The 19,785-nt window shown below is 40.7% G+C and overlaps 1 protein-coding gene and 1 pseudogene across 5 annotated transcripts in view; one reads left to right on the plus strand and one right to left on the minus strand.

The window, feature by feature from the left end:
- The window catches only part of aass (aminoadipate-semialdehyde synthase), a 43,967-nt gene that overhangs the window by 7,379 nt on the left and 16,803 nt on the right, over positions 1-19,785 (minus strand). For 3 of the 5 annotated variants that reach the window (XM_039809752.1, XM_039809753.1, XM_039809755.1), the window contains 8 exons: positions 17,648-17,759; positions 16,696-16,755; positions 15,013-15,080; positions 14,843-14,854; positions 8,925-9,046; positions 8,610-8,739; positions 8,070-8,180; positions 611-719 (listed from right to left, as the gene is read on the minus strand). In XM_039809752.1, the coding sequence (XP_039665686.1) occupies positions 611-719; positions 8,070-8,180; positions 8,610-8,739; positions 8,925-9,046; positions 14,843-14,854; positions 15,013-15,080; positions 16,696-16,755; positions 17,648-17,759 (724 nt within the window). The remainder of the gene's footprint in view (positions 1-610; positions 720-8,069; positions 8,181-8,609; positions 8,740-8,924; positions 9,047-14,842; positions 14,855-15,012; positions 15,081-16,695; positions 16,756-17,647; positions 17,760-19,785) is intronic. The other 2 variants (XM_039809754.1, XM_039809756.1) reach the window with 1 other exon arrangement.
- LOC120564614 lies at positions 2,015-6,844 on the plus strand (annotated as a pseudogene).

A 19,785-nucleotide genomic window follows, 5' to 3' on the forward strand; every position in this document is an offset into this window, starting at 1 on the left:
CCTGACCTATCCAAACACCTGAAGCGTATTTTCAGTAATATTTTCCGTTTAATTATGTATGGTTTGCAAAAATGGGAACTGCTGCGTCCATTTATATGAGAGAAGTGTATGCGCGTTGTGCCCACGCTACATTATGGCCAAGCATGCGCCCCTAAAATAGCATCTGAATAATGCGCCACTGACTTTAGACTAGCACCACTGACTTTAGACTAGCGCCACTGACTTTAGACTAGCGCCACTGACTTTAGACTAGCGCCACTGACTTTAGACTAGCGCCACTGACTTTAGACTAGCGCCACTGACTTTAGACTAGCGCCACTGACTTTAGACTAGCGCCACTGACTTTAGACCAGGTTTTTTCTGGTCAGTGGTGGAATTGTTTTCTGAAACTCCAAAATAGCACCAGGGAACGTTTGCGCCGGAACACGCCTCCTCTTTTCGCTGAACCGCCCCCGGGAGCGCAAATACAATCCTTAATTTACCGACGTGCGTCTGTGGAGGGAAAAGTCCGCTGTGCGTCGGGTGCAAAATAGGAGTGATACATGCGTCGGTGTACAAAGGCAATTGCGCTGAGTGCAAGATAGGGCCCAAAGAGTAAGTGTTGACTCACGGTGCAGCCGTCGGCTTTGGCCTTGTCGATACACTCCATGGCCAGCATGTGATCGATTCCTGGGTCCAGTCCCATCTCATTCACTATGGTGATGCCCGCCTCCTCCGCACTGTCACACACAAAGACACACACACACACAATGACCCACACACACTTCAGTATATCTTGATTAAGGCCCTGTAAAATACATTTTCTTTACCAGTCTAAACCAGTTAACTAGCTTGAAATGTCATTTTTGTGCTATTTTGTTTACAGTGTGTTTAGCAGTGTTTTAATGTAACGGAGTACAAATACTTCGTTACTGTACTTAAGTAGAAATTTCACGTATCTGTACTTTACTTCACTATTTAAATTTATGTCAACTTTCACTTTTACTCCACTACATTTCCTAGATAAAATGTATACTTTTACTCCGTTATATTTCCACTAAGCATCTTCGTTACTCGTTACTAAAAAATTAAATTGAATGAAAAGAAATGTGTGTGACTGCAATAAGGGAGGTTTGGCGAATCACTGCACGCCGCGCGCTCTATTTCAGCGCTTGTTTGTTGCTAAAGGAGGAGGAGGACGCACAACTGAAACCGCCATGGAAGCATGAGCACCTACTGGAGGACCTCCCGTTATCGTAGACGACCACCCCGACGATAGCGGTGAACTCTGTGAACAGGGTAGTGGTGAAGATAACGTCATACACCCGTGGCCGTATTTGCAAGAAATGTTTCTGTACATTGATGTCAGCTCTAAAAATCTGCCGTTTGTTCTTTGAACTTAAGAAAAGTCCAAGAACAGAATATGATTTTGATTTGATGAGTGAGATTAAGAAGATATGGGAACCCTGAATATGCTTTATGCTTTACTATAAGAAAGCCACAATAAAAGTTCTAACCGCTTGCTTTTAAAAAACTTTTACTTCAAATACTTAAGTACATTAAATATCAGAAAATTACTTTTGATACTTAAGTACAGTATATATCAGATACTTTAAGACTTTTACTTATAATAAATATGTAATATTCTAAAAGGTAACTTTCACTTCTACCAAAGTCTTTTTCTAGTACGATGCTTTTACTCAAGTATTGCTTTCTAGTACTTTATACAACACTGGTGTTTAGTCGTGTTCTGTCACTGATTAATGCATTTTTAATATCACTTAAGAGGACTTTGAAGAAAGAATGTTTCTTGACTACCTCTGAAACCACAAAATCAAAGAGAAGGCTTGTGGCTTAGTGAAAAAAAGTTTTCCATCTCAGTTTTACAAAAACAAAAAAGTAGAAAAAAAACTAATCTTGTTCCAAAGCATTGTTAGGCTATTTCTCAAAGACTCAATACAACCTTCCTCCCAGAGCTCCACTGGGAGGTGGAGCAACAGTGGAAGAGGAGAGCTGCAACGTCAAATACCCTGAAATGAAAGTGAAAGTTTGTCTGAGCGACAGCAGAGCTGCAGTCGAGACAACTCTCTCTGTTTCTCTCTAAAGAAACATTCAACTGAATCCAGCAGTTTTTTCTCTACAACAGCAGCATCTCTGCCTAACACTGGTGAGTACACGGAGACAAAATGCACTCACTAAATATTTGCTATTTAAGTTAAAACCAGAATCCAGAACAAAGAAACAAGGTAACAGCAGATCAAGTAGGCCTGCTAAAAGCTAAGTAGCCTAGCTTAGATTCCCTTTGGAGTTGGCTGTGATGTCTGATTAATGGATTTGTGTGTCAATTTTGTTCATCTATAGTCCTTTTTCACAGCAGACATTTTGACATGTCATAGTAGGAAAAGCACAGCTGAAATTGATAACCTTAACAATGGCTGCATTCCACTTAGGAGAGGTCCTGGTATTGGGCATGCTGACTCACTGAAATAGCTCACTGGGACACTTGATGGAACTGAGCCATCATTAAGGTTATCAATTTCAGCTGTGCTTTGCCTACTATGACAAGTCAACATGTCTGCTGTGAAAAAGGTCCATTATATAAAAAGGTACAAAATAAAATTTTTACAACTTGTATAGCCGGTTTCTGTACTGTAATTGAAAAACAGTATGGTTAAAAGTACAGTCTGCCTTTCTAAGAAAGAAAAGCGGATAATAATAAAGTTCATAATTGTATTTAGAGGTTGTACCAGAATAGGTTTATGTGGTTTAATTTTCAGAAAACACCATATTTTGGTTGTACTGCACATTGCTGCAGCTCCTCTTTTCACCCTGTGTGTTGAGCTCTCTGTTTTAGCTACAGAGTGAGACCTCTCACTGCTGTTCCATCTTTGTTGGGAGTTGCACATGCGCAGTAAGTACTGTTAGCTAGACAGTTGCAGAGTATGAGGGCGCGCCACGCTAGCAGCTAGGTGAGCATTATAATGTGTAACCAAAGTGACCACGTCTGTCTCTGAAGTAAAGGCTGGACTACAATAGAGCTGTTTGGAGCAGTTGGTGAACAGTGTTTTCTGTTGGAGATGGTAAGTCCCTTTGGGGGGGGACTTTGGGCTTTTTCACTTTGTAAACCTATAAAGTGCACAAAAAGATATATAACACAATAAAGGAAAGGGGAAAAGCCAAATAGCATAATATGAGCACTTTAAGTATTTCGCTTTTCTGCTACTTAATACTTCAACTACACTACCATTCAGAGGCATATATTGTACTTTTTACTGCAGTGGTCTGTGCAGCTTCAGGTAATTATAATGGACGTTCTCTGCTGTGTGCATGCTGCGGCATGTGTCATGCTTGTGCTCTGTGTTTCTGTCGTAGATTCGGTTTTCCACCTCCGATGTAAAGGAGCGTCAGAGACCAGACGGTCTGAGATATCTACCACATCAGCAGAGCAATAACTTAATGTGTCAAAGCGTTCTATATTAAGTGCTGTGTTGCTGCAGAGACGTCCCGGGCTACACATCATATCCTTTGATGTTTGGTATAGATCCTCGCAAAAAAACCACACTATAATAATTTAAATTTTTATATTTTTTTTTATGAAAATGAGAATGATATGAAAATTATCATTCCCTCCAATATCTTGAATCATATCGAAATAGCAATATCAGTCAAAATAATCGCAAATAGATATTTTCCTCATATCGTGCAGCCTGAATTAAGACATCGGATACATTTTTTTTAACGTTTTGTTTTTATACTTAAATAACTAACAAGCAGCTTACAGCTATAGTCATGTGAGTGAGTGGCAGCAGGCAGAGATCAGTCAGAGGCAGCCTTCAGAATTTATGTAAAACCACAGAGAAGAGAAGGCAGACTGATCCACCTCCACTTGTATAGTCTCAAAAAAATCCACCAAACAAAAAAACTCAGTCTGATCTGAACAAGTGCTCGTTGACTCACTTCACATCTGCTCCAGTCTTCAGTTGAAAAGTTGTCAGATCAAACTTTAACAGTGAACTCTGTATCTGTGAAACAACACCAGCTAACACTCTATACTTACTCACTGCCGACCAGACAGACCGGTTTCCCCACGTTTTCATACTACTGGTTACTGTGATAACAGCGGACCGCTGCCCGTCCAGTAACCCAGAAACAGTGACTTTGGTCCGGCCGCAGAGCCCCGCGGGCTGCCTGCTGCGGAGCCCCGCGGATCTCAGTCAGGGCAGCGGCATTTGGTTGTCCACTAACCCAGAAACAGTGACTTTGTGCCGGCCGCAGAGCCCCGCGGGCTGCTGATATCTCTGTGCCCGAGTAGCAGTGCTTCGGCTGTAGCCTATTTCCACCCAATATAGTCCAAAGTCAATATCTGCCTAGGAAATCATCTAGTCTTAATAGGCATTGCTATTTTTACTTGTGAATACGCAGGCCACAAGAAGTAATTAGGTTTTGTTTTTGTGGTTAGGTCACTTTTACTCACAACATGCTAACGGCAACAAATGATTCCATTCATTACGCTAAGCTAAGATAGCGGCGGCGGCGCCGGACTAAGACAATGCATGCACTGAGACAAAAATGCGTTTGCCCACCTATATAAATATAGAGGAGACTGTGAATAACCCTATTTCAACAAACGGTGGCGTATTCCTTTATTGCCAGACCAAATACCAAAAACCACTCGCGGCATCCATCCAGGACCTGACTGCATAATGAGCCGTTTTAGTAAATCAGACGCTTAACATGCAGATTGAGGCTGCATATAATTCTTTTTTTTTTTATAAATTTGGCCCTCAGTTGGGTGAAATATAATGACCAAATTTAGGATGGCTCTTCTTATATTCCACTAATCATAGTTCACACTTAATTTTTTTTGTCCTCAGAGTGTCGATATGTCTGCTGCCAGCTGTCTGCTGACTGAAGATCAGTTCCTGTGCTCCATCTGTCTGGATATATTCACTGATCCAGTCACCATACCATGTGGACACAACTTCTGTAAAATCTGCATCACTGATCACTGGGATATTAATGTCCAGTGTCAGTGTCCCAACTGTAAAGAGGTTTTCAACACCAGACCTGAGCTGCGGGTCAATACTTTGATCTCTGAGTTGGCTGCTCAGTTCAGACAGTCAGCTCAGCAGAAAGCCAGCAGCAGCAGCTCAGAGCAACATGTGTCCAAATCAGCAGAAGTTCCCTGTGACGTCTGCACTGGAACCAAACTGAAGGCCCTGAAGTCCTGCCTGGTGTGTCTGGACTCCTACTGTGAGACTCACCTGGAGCCTCATCTGACGAGGTCAGGCCTGAAAAGACATCAGCTGATCGACCCTGTGGAGAACCTGGAAGGCAGGATGTGTACGAAGCACGATAAACTGCTGGAGCTGTTCTGTAAGACCGACCAGATGTGTGTCTGCATGCTCTGCTCTATTTCAGACCACAAGACACATGATGTTGTTCCTCTGAAAGAAGAATATGAAGTTAAGAAAGCAGAGCTGAGGGCTGAAATTCAGCAGATGATCCAGAGGAGACGACTGAAGATTCAGGAGATAAAACACTCAGTGGAGCTCAGTGAGATAGATGCAGACAGAGAGATAGCAGAAGGTGTTCAGGCCTTCACCGCTCTGAAGGAGTCTGTTGAGAGAAACCAGGCCGAGCTCATCGACACGATCAAAGAGAAGCAGAGAAAGACAGAGAAACAGGCTGAAGGCTTCATCAAAGAGCTGGAACAGGAAATCTCTGAGCTGAAGAAGAGAAGCACTGAGGTGGAGCAGCTCTCACAGTCTGAAGACCACCTCCACTTCTTCCAGAGCTTCATGTCCCTGAACGCTTCTCCACCCACCAAGAACTGGACAGAAACCATCATCCGTCCACCACATGAGGGGACTGTGGTGAAAGCTGTAAATCAGATGGTGGAGACACTCAGTGAACAGATGAAGAAGCTGCTCGCTGAGGCTGAGCTGAAGATGGTCCAGCAGTTTGCAGTGGATGTGACACTTGATCCTGATACAGCACATCAAAACCTAACCCTTTCTGATGATGGAAAACAAGTTAAACATGGTGATGTAAAGAACAATCTCCCAGACAATCCAGAGAGATTTGATTCTTGTTCTAATGTTTTAACAAAGCAGAGTTTCTCTTCAGGAAGATTTTATTACGAGGTTCAGGTTAAAGGGAAGACTCACTGGTATTTGGGAGTGGCCAGAGAGTCAATCAACAGGAAAGGAAGCATCACACCAAGCCCTCAGAATGGCTACTGGTTGATATGTTTGAGGAATGCAAACGAGTACAAATCTTGTGCTGACCACGTAATCTGTCTCTCTCTCAAGACTCGTCCTGAGAAGGTGGGGGTGTTTGTGGATTATGAGGAGGGTCTGGTCTCCTTTTATGATGTTGATGCTGCAGCTCTTATCTACTCCTTTACTGGCTGCTCCTTCACTGAGAAACTCTACCCACTTTTTTGTCCTTTTAATAACAATGGTGGTAAAAACTCTGCCCCTCTGATCATCTCTCCTGTCAATCATACTGAGTAGAACCATTTGATTTCCTACAAAAATTCCTAATAGTTATGTAATAACTGCCTAAATAGCTGTTTTACTTCACATGATGGTAATGTCTTTTTTGGTATTTAAAAAAAAAAATGAAATAGCACAAGTGCTCAGCCTTGTGCTCAAACACACCAGGTTGATTTGTGTTACGTATTATTCTCAAATTGCTTCTAATAGGTGCAACCAGCTTTCTTCAAGACCATCAAAACACCACAAATAATGTATTATAAAAAAGAAGCACTGGCAAAAGTCACGATAGGTTAATTTGGCAAATTCAAAACTTGAGCACAATTACTGAGGGGAAATTTATTAATAAAAGCAAAATGTAAATAGCTTGTCTGTGGTTTTTGTTGATGCCCTAATTGTTTAATGTGTAAGATACTGTATTTTCTTCCAGGTCTTGGACTGAACAGTTTTGTTGTCTTTGGTATGGTGATGGTATGTTCCATGGGTGATTTACTGTCCACTAAATTAATCTTGTGCAAAAAATGATGTCAGATCCAAACCTAAAAGGCCATAAAACCTCTTCTGCAGCAAGACGCAGGGCAACACTGGAAAAGGAGAAGAGCTCAACTTCCACGTGTTTTCACAAAAGAAAAATTAAACTGGCAAGAGTCCCTGCCAAAAACTGATGAGTACAGCTGATAATAATTACTGATTTTCAACAACCAGTATTATGTTAATACCCCAGCTCCACTCAGAGGAAAGTACCGTTTTTGTTTCATACTATTAATTAAAATTTCATTTGAATACACGTGCAACACTGTGACTTTTGTCCAAAGAGTGTAGATATTTCCAACCATCAGAGAAAAAGGGAGCGAGGGTAAGAGAGAGAAGCAGGGGTCGAGCGAGCGAGAGAGTGAATGAAGAGAGGGAGAACCGTTAGGGAGAACAAAGCAGTGAATCAGAGTAATAAAACATTATTTTCTGAATGTTTCATGGCAGTTAGGTTATCCATAACTACATATTATAACCCCGGGAACACACCGGCCGTGAAGCGCCAATCACTATAAACATGGGTGTTGTTAATTTTGAAATTTGTTTTATTTTGTAGTTTATTTTGTTGTTGTTTATTTTTGAAGTATCCGGTTGCGCTGTGGCCTTCCTGTATTTGATTACCTACCTGGGTTGACACATTCGCTTGCAGCTCGTGGAAGAAATAGAGGAGACGCTGGTGCGGTCACTGCTGTTAACAGCCGGTGTGGCCAGACAGATTGGATAACATGGGCGCCCAAATGAAAACAGCTCCACGTTTCTGTGTCCAGTATGTTTTTGGCGTAACTTTGATTTTGAGCTGGCAGATGGACTGCAGATGAAAAGTTTGCTTAAAGCAAACTATTGTACAATACAATGACGTGCAACATTTATGTTTAATATCATACATGGCTCATTACAAATTAAATATTCCTTGTTTATTCTCCTTCAGACATGTTTAAAGAAAAACAATTTTTTTGCTTTAAATAAGTTGTTTCTGATGAAAACTTCAATTACATTGGTAAAAGTTCTAAAGCACATGTACATATATCCTGTTTAATCTGTGTCTGTTGTGTACTTCACCTGCTCTGCAGCTCCCTCATGGCAGGACTCAGGTAGCTGGCTGTCACCATGTTTACCTTCCGCTTGATGCAGTGTTTGGCGATGAGCGGGTGAAGAGAGTACGGCAGCATGCTGAGGAGTCAGGACAGATAGCGGAGGAATTCATCTTGCATGTAGCAGATTGATGAAAACTCTGATAATGTAAAGTGTAGCCTGAGATGTCCACACATCTACATTTTTCATTCATCCAAAGAAAAAAGAACAGCTTTACAGAGCTATGGCTATAGACTTTCAATAATATTCAATTAGGAACCAACAAAGAAAATGAACTATAATACAGAAAACAAGGAGCACTTGCTGGGTTCCCCACTGGGTCCAGGCTTTCATCATCTAAAATTTACAACTAAGACTAAGAATACTAAGAATAAAAAGGACACATTAAAATGCCCCCAAGTATTTCAAGTTTACTTTAAGAAAAGAAATGACATCCATCCATCCACAGGTTTGCCTTCCTGTAACAAAATATTGGGTTGTACAGCGCGACAGAAGTGCATTCTGTACCTGATGACCAAATCGTGATCTTTGACCAGAGAGTCCAGGTGTCCTTCCTGGCTGCCGGCGTCCAGCATGACGGGAATAGTGTTGGGATATTTGGCTGCCAGCTCCTCCGCCTGCCTCAGCATCACCGACGCTAAGAGAAGAAACCGCAGACAGTGGAATGTAGGGTTGGGTACCGAACTCGGTACTTTTTAGGGTACCGACAAAATTACGTTGACTCACTTGTGTTATATCGGTCGAACTAGGATAGAGTTACATATTTCACCCCCCCCCCACATCACTTGTATGGCTTTTTAAGAGTTTGTTAGACAAACTCACCAACAGTGACCTGGGTCTTCTCGTCGCGAGTCAAATACTCGACGACGGGTCCCGAGACGTATCCTGAACCCAGCAGCAGAACTCGCTTCATCCCAGCCTTCTTCATGATCTGAGCCTTCTCCCTGAAGGACATCAAGGTCAAGGTAAACTTTATTACCCACAAGTCATGTGGTCGCCATTACACGCTCCATCGTTATACAGCCTACTGCATAACATTAAAAACATCAATATAAAACATTAAAAGAAAGAAAAACAAGGACAAGACAGACAAAGCAGTAAGAACACTGAAGAAACACGACAAGCATGTATGGAATAAATAAAATCATTGAGTGTTGATATATACAGTATGCCCGTAGTTTAAAATGCCTAAGACTTTTTAAGTCTGTTGTTGTGCAGTCTAATTGCTGTAGGCACAAAAGACTTGCTGTACCTTGTAGTCCTAATTTTCCTTTGCAGGAGTCTGCCACTTGACCTGTTGCTTCTTAAGAAATTCTGATGAAGAGGTGTGGGTTGAATCATTTAGAATTTGTCTTTTTTAAACTAAGGTCAGTGTACAATTGAGCTACAGATACCTGATCAACACCAATGATCTTACTGGCTGTTTTGACAATTCGTTGCAGTTTCTGCTGGTCCTTAATATACGTACATGTTACCAAAGGCACAGATAAGACCAAATGATAAGACACTCTGCAAGAGAGCTTTGTAAAACATCTGAAGAATTCAGCGGTCCATTCTAAAATGATTGAGTTTCCTTAGAAAAAACATCCTCTTCTGCAACTTTTTGGACCAGTACACCATTTATATTTGAGGGTAGAACTATAATTCCCTTTTTATTCAAATCTATGGTCATCTCCTTCGGGAAAACACTGACCTAGAGCCACGTCAGAAAAACTTACCAACACACCGGTGGGTCTCGGTGACCGTGTTTAAACTCGGAGCTACACATATTTGGATTTGGACAAACAACGTTGAGTTTTTGAAGAACTTTAAATGGTCAGCATTTCATCAAATTTAAATTAAACTACTACAGGAGATTTTTATCAAAATGATATTTGATTCATTTGATATGCAAATAAATACATTCATTGGTATTTATCCATTTGAATATTCAGGAATTGACATTACGAGTAACATTAAAGAAAAACTAAATTATTTTTCAATTACATATTAAAACTATTGTTACTGTTTTTTTTTCTATATTTCAATAACAACTACTTTATAAATTACACATGCACAGAATAAAGAGTTTAGAATCGGATTCAGGCCGGTCTCTTAAGGCCTGGACACATCAGGCCGATTATCGGCCGTTTGACAGTCTGGCGAGGTCAGTGACTCGAGTCTGTTCGGTGTGTCCCGTGCCGCCGTCAGTCTGAGGGGCTGTCGGCTTTCATTTTGGCCGACCTGACACGTTCGGTCGGCGGCAGGGAAGTCGGGACTCACCCGGAAATGATGAGCGAATGAGGTGACTACAGTCTCTCAAAATCTGATGAAAATCTTTTAAACTGACCTTTGTTGAGCTGAAATGAAGACAGATTCAGCAACTGCACGGCCTATTTCTCGCTTAAAATGTTTTCAGAAACACGTTTCAGTGAACTATTTTAGTACAATATGAGATCGTATTCTGAACGGCCGCATGACAGTCTGGTTCTGAATTTCCGGAGAAAACAAACCCATGTGACGCGTTCGTCCAATCAGCTGCCGGTTTTCATTTCTTGGGCAACATTACAGATTAGCGCCGCCTGCTGTTATAGAGATGTATTACGTCTCGTCTCCTCTCGTCTTTTTGGTCTGTTCTGTGGCAGTTTTTTGGATCTCGGGGACGCGACTGATCATATCGACGGGGTTTTCTGTCAACGGTCGGCCGTCGGCTATATGTGTCTACACCATTAGAGCCCGAGCAATATATCGGCGGGCCGATATTAGGCATTTTCCAAACTATCGGTATCGGCATTTATAATGGCTGATAAATGAATATTTAAAAAATTAAAATAAAAACAGACGAAACACCCTTCAACCATGTTCTGAGTGTTGGTGTTGCAGAGTTTGTCCACCAGAGGGCGCTGTACAACTCCCTGTTGGCAACACAGATTTATTTTTTTGTTAGCGTTTTTGTCCACAGGACTTTAAGTTTCATATCTTAAGTTTTTATTTTTATACATTTTATTTATCAGAACTTTAATATATTTTGTGTGTGTGTGTGTGTGTGTGTGTGTGTGTGTGTGTGTGTGTGTGTGTGTGTGTATATATATATATATATATATATATATATATTTTATAGATGTTCCTCTGTTCTGTTGTGACAATAAAACAAACAAGTTTATTTTTAAACTGCACTATCATATTTTAGTGAGGACTCATAAATAACTACAAATAAAGAATGTTAAGGAAATCTGTTTACGTTTTGTTACGCGCCTCTGGATTTATTTTTTAAATATATATCGGCCGATAAATCAGAATATCAGATTTTTAAATATCGATATCGGCCTTAAAAATCCTTTTATCGGTCGGGCTCTAGTGTCTCTGTTAAAGACATACCGTAGTTCAGTGCCGAGCTCTGATCACATATGTAACCCGCAGGGAAAATGGCCTTTTAATTAAACCGAATGGCCTTCTCCAAACAACTGGGTGCAGTTAAAAAGTCTGTGATTTTCCATGATGGATTTTCTTAACGCCATAACAACAATAACACCATAATGGAGGCATCACCCTGAGTGACCCGTGGCATTAATATACCACCACCAATCGCCTCAACCCCCCCCTCTCCCCCATAAGTCAGACTCCCGGACTCGTTAGCTTTGGTCTAATTGGATGCGACGCTACACACACGCACGAGTCGAAGCGGGTCTGGCTGGAGGTCAGACCGGCGATCTGCCCGCCACCGAGCCTCGTCTTCTTAATTAAAAAAGAAAAGCGAGACGTTCCCTCAGGAGGATTTCTCCCTCGGTGTACATATCTTAAAAGGAGCCAAACTCAATTAAAAGGATTAAGATTTGGTGGCATGGCTTGTCTGGAAAAAATGATACTTGGGATCAATTAGGAAGAAAACTCATCAAGTCTTAGAGGTGGCCTAAATATGAGCGAGCAGAACTGTGTGAAAAACAGTCTTAAGAAAAGGTTGAAAGCTGTTAATATAGACACTAAGGAGCAAATCTGCACTGAGCCTAAATGGTAATAATCTGAAGAAATAAATATTATTAAGGGTTATGGAGTCCAAATAGATTTGACAAGCTCATTAAAATGTTTTGTTTTTTTAACAGCAATTGACTGAAGCTGCAGAAAAGCTACATGTGTCATCAATTGAGAAATGAATCAAAGCAGATTAAAAAAACAAACAATAAGGAACAGAATGCTGATGAGGATTTCAAGGAAAAGATAAACATGCAGATGAATAATTTTGTTTTCTGTCTTATACAAAGTCAGAGGAGAAGATCGGTCTCATCTCGGTGCGTCCAGTGCAGAGTGAGGTCCAGGACCAGTTTGGCCTAATTTAGCACAAAAACTGGGGGAAACAGCTAGCCTAGCTCCATTAAAAGTTAAAAAGCAATGAATTGGTGGCACCAACAAGAATGATAGCCATCTGGAAAGATGTCATTTAAAAAAGGTTTAGTGTATGACTTTTGGATATTAATGAATGTCCGTTACATTTAAGCCGTTGCCAAATGAGTTGCTACAAAGCTAATCAAGACTATCAGCTCCACACAACTCTCTCCTGGATTAAGACTATATAATACTGCCAGTGCAAAGTGTCCTACTGCTGCATTTAGGGCTGCAACTAACAATTATTTTCATTGTCGACTATTTTCTGGATTAATAAATTAGTTGTTTGGTCTATAAAATGTCAGAAAATGGCAAAAAAAAAAATCAGTCAGTCAATCAGTGTTTTCCAAAGCGACACAAGGCAGCTTAGGAATTGTGGTTAGGAGGATTTCTCTTTTAATGGACGAAAGCTAGCAGTCAGTCAGTCCCCCCACACACACACACACACACACACACACACAATATTTGTGCTAAGCTAGGCTAAACAAGTCTTGGACCAATCTCTGTACCGAATTCACAGAAATTAAACAGATATTCATCTTTTCATCTGACTGCGGTGAAAGTTTAAAAAAAAGAAATGCTTAAACTAGACGAAAAAAGACAGACTGATGCGACAGAAGAGGTGACGAAAGAAGAAAAGGTGTTTCTACCCGTCGATACCCGAAGGGTCCAGCGCCTGATCGTGGCTAGCAGCTGCGTCTTATTAGCACGCTTGCCATGCAAGGTGTTAATGCAGAGGCAGGTTGGCAGAGCAGACACCAGAGGGCAGCACTGTGCAGGAACAACCACAAGGGGACCGTTAGTCGCTACAAGTCCAGCTTAGGGGGCTTTCACACCTGCCTCATTGGTTCGGTTGAATCGCACTAGAATTGGTTAGCCCCCTTGGTGCGGTTCATTTGGGAAGGTGAGAACGCGCCAATCACACTCGGGTGCACACCAAAAGCGGACCAAACAAGCGTACCGAGACCTGCGTGATGAGGTGGTCTCGGTACACTTTCAAACGAACTGTGGAGCGGTTCGTTTGAATCCCACCTCCTGTAATCAGGTGTGCTTTGCAATCTGCGATGCGGCAGAGCAGCAAACTGTGGCAGCTTGCAACGTTTCTCTGACAGAAACTGCAGTCAAGCAGTCACTCAAATTTCTACGGTCAAACCAGCCGCCGTTAAAGTTGGGAGCCGGCACAGCAGAGCGAAGTCTCAGTGACAATGTCTGATTACTTAAATGAAATGAGCTGGTTTGACCATGGAGATGCAAGAAATACACAGACCTATAATATCCAGAACACAGGACCTTCTTTCTGTATTTACTTTCTCATGACGCATTTTGGTACGCTTGGGTTTTTCCAGGTGTGAAACGAAACCGGACCAAGGGGAAATCGAATCCAAGTTTACAAACTCGTCATCTGATTCGGACCAGAGCAAACAAACAAACTATAGGTGTGAAAATGCTCTTACAGCACTGCCGACTGGCATCAGGAACCTAAGAGATCACAAACCACAACGCTAGAGAAGGGTGAGTTAAAAGAGGGAAAACAGCAAAAACAGGAGGCTACCAAGCACAAAAATAGACCTTTTTCATGGCAGACATCTTGACATGTCGTAGTAGGAAAAGCACAGGTGTATTCAAAACCATTAATGATGGCTGCATTCCACTTAGGAGAGGCCCTGGTATTAAACCATTACTGATGGCTGCATTCCACTTAGGAGAGACCCTGGTATTAAACCATTACTGATGGCTGCATTCCACTTAGGAGAGGTCCTAGTATTAAACCATTAATGATGGCTGCATTCCACTTAGGAGAGGTCCTGGTATTAAACCATTACTGATGGCTGCATTCCACTTAGGAGAGGTCCTGGTATTAAACCATTACTGATGGCTGCATTCCACTTAGGAGAGGCCCTGGTATTAAACCATTACTGATGGCTGCATTCCACTTAGGAGAGGCCCTGGTATTAAACCATTAATGATGGCTGCATTCCACTTAGGAGAGGTCCTGGTATTAAACCATTACTGATGGCTGCATTCCACTTAGGAGAGGTCCTGGTATTAAACCATTACTGATGGCTGCATTCCACTTAGGAGAGGTCCTGGTATTAAACCATTACTGATGGCTGCATTCCACTTAGGAGAGGCCCTGGTATTGGGCATGCTGACTCACTGAAATAGCTTACTGGGACACTTGATGGAATTGAGCCATCGTTAAGGTTATCAATTCCAGCTATGCTTTTCCTACTATGACAAGTCAAAATGTCTGCTGTGAAAAAGGTCCATTGCTTGGCTTTAGTAAGCTGCTATTAACAGGTTATGTTGAAACGCTACAGTTAATAGAGTTAGCACAGGTGAGCTACATTAGAACACGACAGACAGATTTCAAACGTTACCTGTCTCGTAATCTTTACAAATTTCATCCATAGATTGGTTGCATTAAGTAATTTTTTGGACATTTTTATGAATAATTCAACTGAGAAATACGCTGAAAAATGTACCAAATACAGCATTTATCAGACATACTGTGTAACATACTCACAGCTCCACTGTGAAATAATCTTACCTCTTTTCTCGAAGTTTTTCAATGTATTCAAACTTTGGGGTGAGGACTCCGTTTGAGGTGATGACAGCCTTCAGGAACAAAGAAATTACATTAAATCTTTGTTATTATTATATTATATCTAGTCTATATTGACGTCTGTGAATTTACAGGATAGTTCCGGTGCCACCGGGACATCCCTCACTTTCCGCTTTCATTGAGTTAACTTTAAACTCCGGTTGCATCTAGCAACATTAACCGGAACCTCTGAGCAACGTTACACGCTGAAAATGCCAAGTTTTAAGGACAATTTGGACCGTGCAAAAAGGCAGGCCTGCTTGGTTCGTTCGGGGAATGATTGTAAAGATTTACAAAGAATATTTTTACGGCACTTAATCTCTAACTGGGACATTCTGGGAACTATTGGCGGTGATTTGCCATGGACAAAATACACACGGCGATACACTGGTAAGAGAAAATTGTATTGGCCGTTTTGTTTTGCAGGGTGCAAATGTTCCACCAAAACAAGTTCCGGCAACACTTTACAATAAAAAAGGTACACAAAAATGTAGGTAGTTACTGGGTAACAATAAGGAACGAGACTTTTTAACTGTGAATCAGCACTAATGATTAGTTACTGATAAAAAGGCTGGTAGTTACTGTGTTAATGAATGAGAAACAAATAAGAAATGAATGGATAGTTAATGAGTGGTTGCTGATTAACTGTGATTCAGCACAAATAACAATAATAATAATCACTCTGTATGACGTAAAATACAGTAACTAATCATTAGTGCTGAATCACAGTTAATCAGTGACTACTCATTAAGTAACCATCCAATAAACAGTGGTTATTGGGCTAAAAATTCCAATAATGCCACAAATTTGGAATTAAGGGGCAGCGTTTTCTCTTTCGTCTATATCTGACGGTGAGGGATTAACATGAATGTCTATCTGACGGACCCCCACGTTGAAAAACTAGTACACCTCTTTCGTTAGAACTTAACGCCATGGGTCCTGGACCATGCGTCAGACATTTGACGAGTAGGGAGTGAGACTATGTTGCATGGGGTTGTGGTGCACTTCAGCCTCCTGTGACCAAAATGTGTATTACAACAACACTAAGATTGACCAAAACATTTTACCAACCAAAACTCCCCCCAATCTGTTTTTCAAAGTTAAAAAAAAAAAAGGAACTTAGAATGATTATCCTGGCAAAACACCTGTTGTTAAGTCATAAACACGGGAGAGAAAACAACTTCAGATCAGACAGAAAATGGATCATACGATTGTCCTTTTCATTTGCCTCTCAGGGCTTCCGTAGGTATCAGCTTGAAATCATGAGATAAACTGCTGAGTCATGAAATGCAATCCCCATTAAATTACGTTAGAAAATTTAAAAATAACCAAATTAAAAACGACACATTGCTTTCGGGCAGAAACCTCGTATCTCCACATTGTCATTTTAATTTCTTTTCAGATGGTTGCCCTTTACGCCTGGCTGTGGGTTTCACAAATATTTAAACAGTGACAAGGTGATATCGTCTGACTTTGTCTGAGGTTAATACCTCAATAAAGTTTATTCAAATTAGCCTTTTTTCATTTTCTAACAAAAGCAATGTTTTGGACAGGATTGTGACTGAACAGCAACATGCTTCTGTAGCAAACAGTGAAATATTTTATAACTCGTAACATTACATGACTTACGTCTCTGACTTGCGGGCTGAAGTCCTCTTCCTCCAGCGGTCTGGTGGCGTCTGAGGGCAGCTGATGATGACAGAACACTAAATGTTAAGTCCCGCTGTTTTTTAAGAGTTGGGTCGGTTTCCGTTTTTACCGCTCCGGACAGGTGGACGAGGCTAAACCGGTTTGATTTAATATCTTTTCCATTTCTTTTTGCACATATTTTCTCTGTATATGCACCTCTGGTTTTGACCTTTTGTGTATGTACATACTGGCGATGTACCTATGTTCTTTAAATTAAAAAGAAATAAAACTGTGCCGCCGATATGGAAACATTTAAAGCCGAGGAACGAGGGGAGCTCAAAGAGACGAGGCAAAGTGTAAACACCCAATGTTAAAGCAACACTATGTAACTTTTCCCGCTTCAGTCCCCCTACAGGTTGGAAGCGGAATTGTCCATAACATTACACAACTTTGCCAGATCGGGTAGCGGATCTGTAGTTCGAATTAACTGGACAATGTAATGTAATGGACAGTTCCGTTTCCAACCTGTAGGGGGACCGAAGCGGGAAAAGTTACATAGTGCTGCTTTAAAACCAGAGTTACATAGTTATTATGAGCTCACTGCAGGTAAAAAGTCATGGCTAGGAGGCGCACAACCGCCACCATGTGGACTGGAGACGCCACACTCTCGTTGTGGAATTTTTCCAACCAGTCTCACTCGGGAGTGGCTGAGACAAGTGCAACACCTAGTGGTAACATTTGTTATAGCGGTTCGGTCCGATGTTTGGCTAGATATCAAACCGGTTTGAACATTTTGACACCACGGCCCAGTCAGGGGTTTTATTTAACCCAGTTCAATACGTGAAAACCTGCTGCAGCGCTCCCCCCACAGCAAACTCAACCAGAAGCAGAATAGGATGACAACACCACCAGCTGCTTTTACCTCAAACCTGTCACCTCAAACCCGTCTTACCATCTCCCAGATGTAGGGGAAGAGTCGGTCTCCAAAGTACTCTGTGGCTCCGATGGGGAGCTGAGCGGGCAGGTTGTCGATGGAGCACATGAGGATCCCGTTTCCCTCCACGCTGCCGGGACCAGAAGCATTAACATTACTCATGTACAGTAGAATAAACATATGTTTACATTTAGACTATATGTAGTAAAAAATACAGATGCAACTTCACCATTACACCGAAAATGAAGAAGAAAACATTTTTATATTGAAATTCAACATCTGACATACATAGAGACAGAGCGCATTTAAGAAAGACCCCCCCACCCCTCAGCTTTTGTCTTCATAAAAGCTCAGTTTTTCGTAGGGATCGACCGATACTGGTTTTTAAAAGGCTGATAAAGATTATAGTTAATGAAACTAATATTTGGAACCAATATGCATTTACAGTGAAAATGAAAATCATTAAAAAAGGTACAATATGTAACATTTCTGCATTAAAATGTCTAACAACGACTATACCTATGTTATATATGTTGTTGAGTTGTGTACTTCTACTACCCCCAATGTTTCCAACAATGTTCAAACCCAGAAAAATCGGTTATTTTGATTTCAATGACACGGGACGTTTCATTTAGTCGCCTGTCAGTGGCGTCATAAAACCTTTGACCCCTCTAGTTACTCTAACTTCCGTCCTGGAGGATACGTTCGAGAGTAAGTGTAAATCATACAATGTCACAGAAAGAACCGGAGATTCTCCGCGGCTAGCCCCGAATATACTACGTCTCTCAGCGGGGTTGAGTAACGTTACAAAAACCCCTTTCCCCCGTTGGTATCCATGCAAAATTTTACATACTATTTTAGTAACTGTCATTACTAAAGTCATTCTGTTCCCTGGCTAACCTTTACTGTCCGATAAAAAAAAAAAAAAAAAAAAAAAAAAACCCATCCATATAATACATATATTATATTAAATTCTTCTATCCACCATACCCTATCAAATCCAATCGTGTTTACATCCATTATTTTCGTAAAGAAGCATACATATTATAATTCGTTAAATTATTAAGTATCTATAAAAACACAAACAAAAACAATAAAAAATTTGTTTAAATGCTTTAAGCAATTATTTAATAAAGTAGAAACTTTCAACATAATACCCCATAACAGAGATTATGGAGGTTAATTAACATGTGTGTCCTTTCAAGTTACACCACACCTTTCAATTTCTTTAATTATTTACCGGTTATCACATATCACCTAAAAATACAAACTGGCACAAAAACAGCATCAATAATCATAGGACCGATAACCAGCCCTTACGTTTTTCACTTGGACTCAATCATATTATCAATATCTGGTCATACCTTCACCCATACTAAGCTATAACTACGCACATCCTTCTTCCTTACCATTATTTCCTAAAATTCCTTGCCTCCCATCCATCAACATACCTTCCACTATACCATCACATACCTCCATACCATATCCTTAACATACCTTCCATACCATACCATCATCACATACATCCATCATCCACATAACCCTTACCCCATACATCACAATCATCCATACTCCCACATCATCACACACCTACCCCCACATCATCACAACCCTTCACAACCCCCACATCATCACATACCCTTCACCATACCCCCAAACATCATCATACCCTTCACCATACCCCCACATCATCACATACCTTCAACACCCCACATCATCACATACCTTAAACATCATCACATAATCCTTCACAATAAAAAAAAAAAAAAAAAAAAAACATCATCACATACCCTTCACAAAAAAATAAAAAAAAAAAAAAAAAAAAAAAAAAAAAAAAAAAAAAAAAAAAAAAAAAAAAAACCTAGAGATTGGCTGGTTTGATTTCAGTTACCTAATAGCTGGTTTGAATTTAGAGATGATTTTATGGAAAGTACCCCATGATCTCTAGGTATATGAAGTGGAGGTAATGATGATAAGTATATGATAATGATGGGTCAAAGTGTATGATGTGGGAGGGTGGCTAATTCAAAGGCCAGGGAACTTTATCAGGATGCATAGTATCCTGGATCCATGAAATAACATATATTAACATATAAATAACATAATAAACATCTGCCTTCCTCTATGGGAATTTAACATAGGGGTGTACTTACTTA

The sequence above is a fragment of the Perca fluviatilis genome, chromosome 8 (assembly GCF_010015445.1).
Source record: "Perca fluviatilis chromosome 8, GENO_Pfluv_1.0, whole genome shotgun sequence".
Taxonomy (NCBI): domain Eukaryota; kingdom Metazoa; phylum Chordata; class Actinopteri; order Perciformes; family Percidae; genus Perca; species Perca fluviatilis.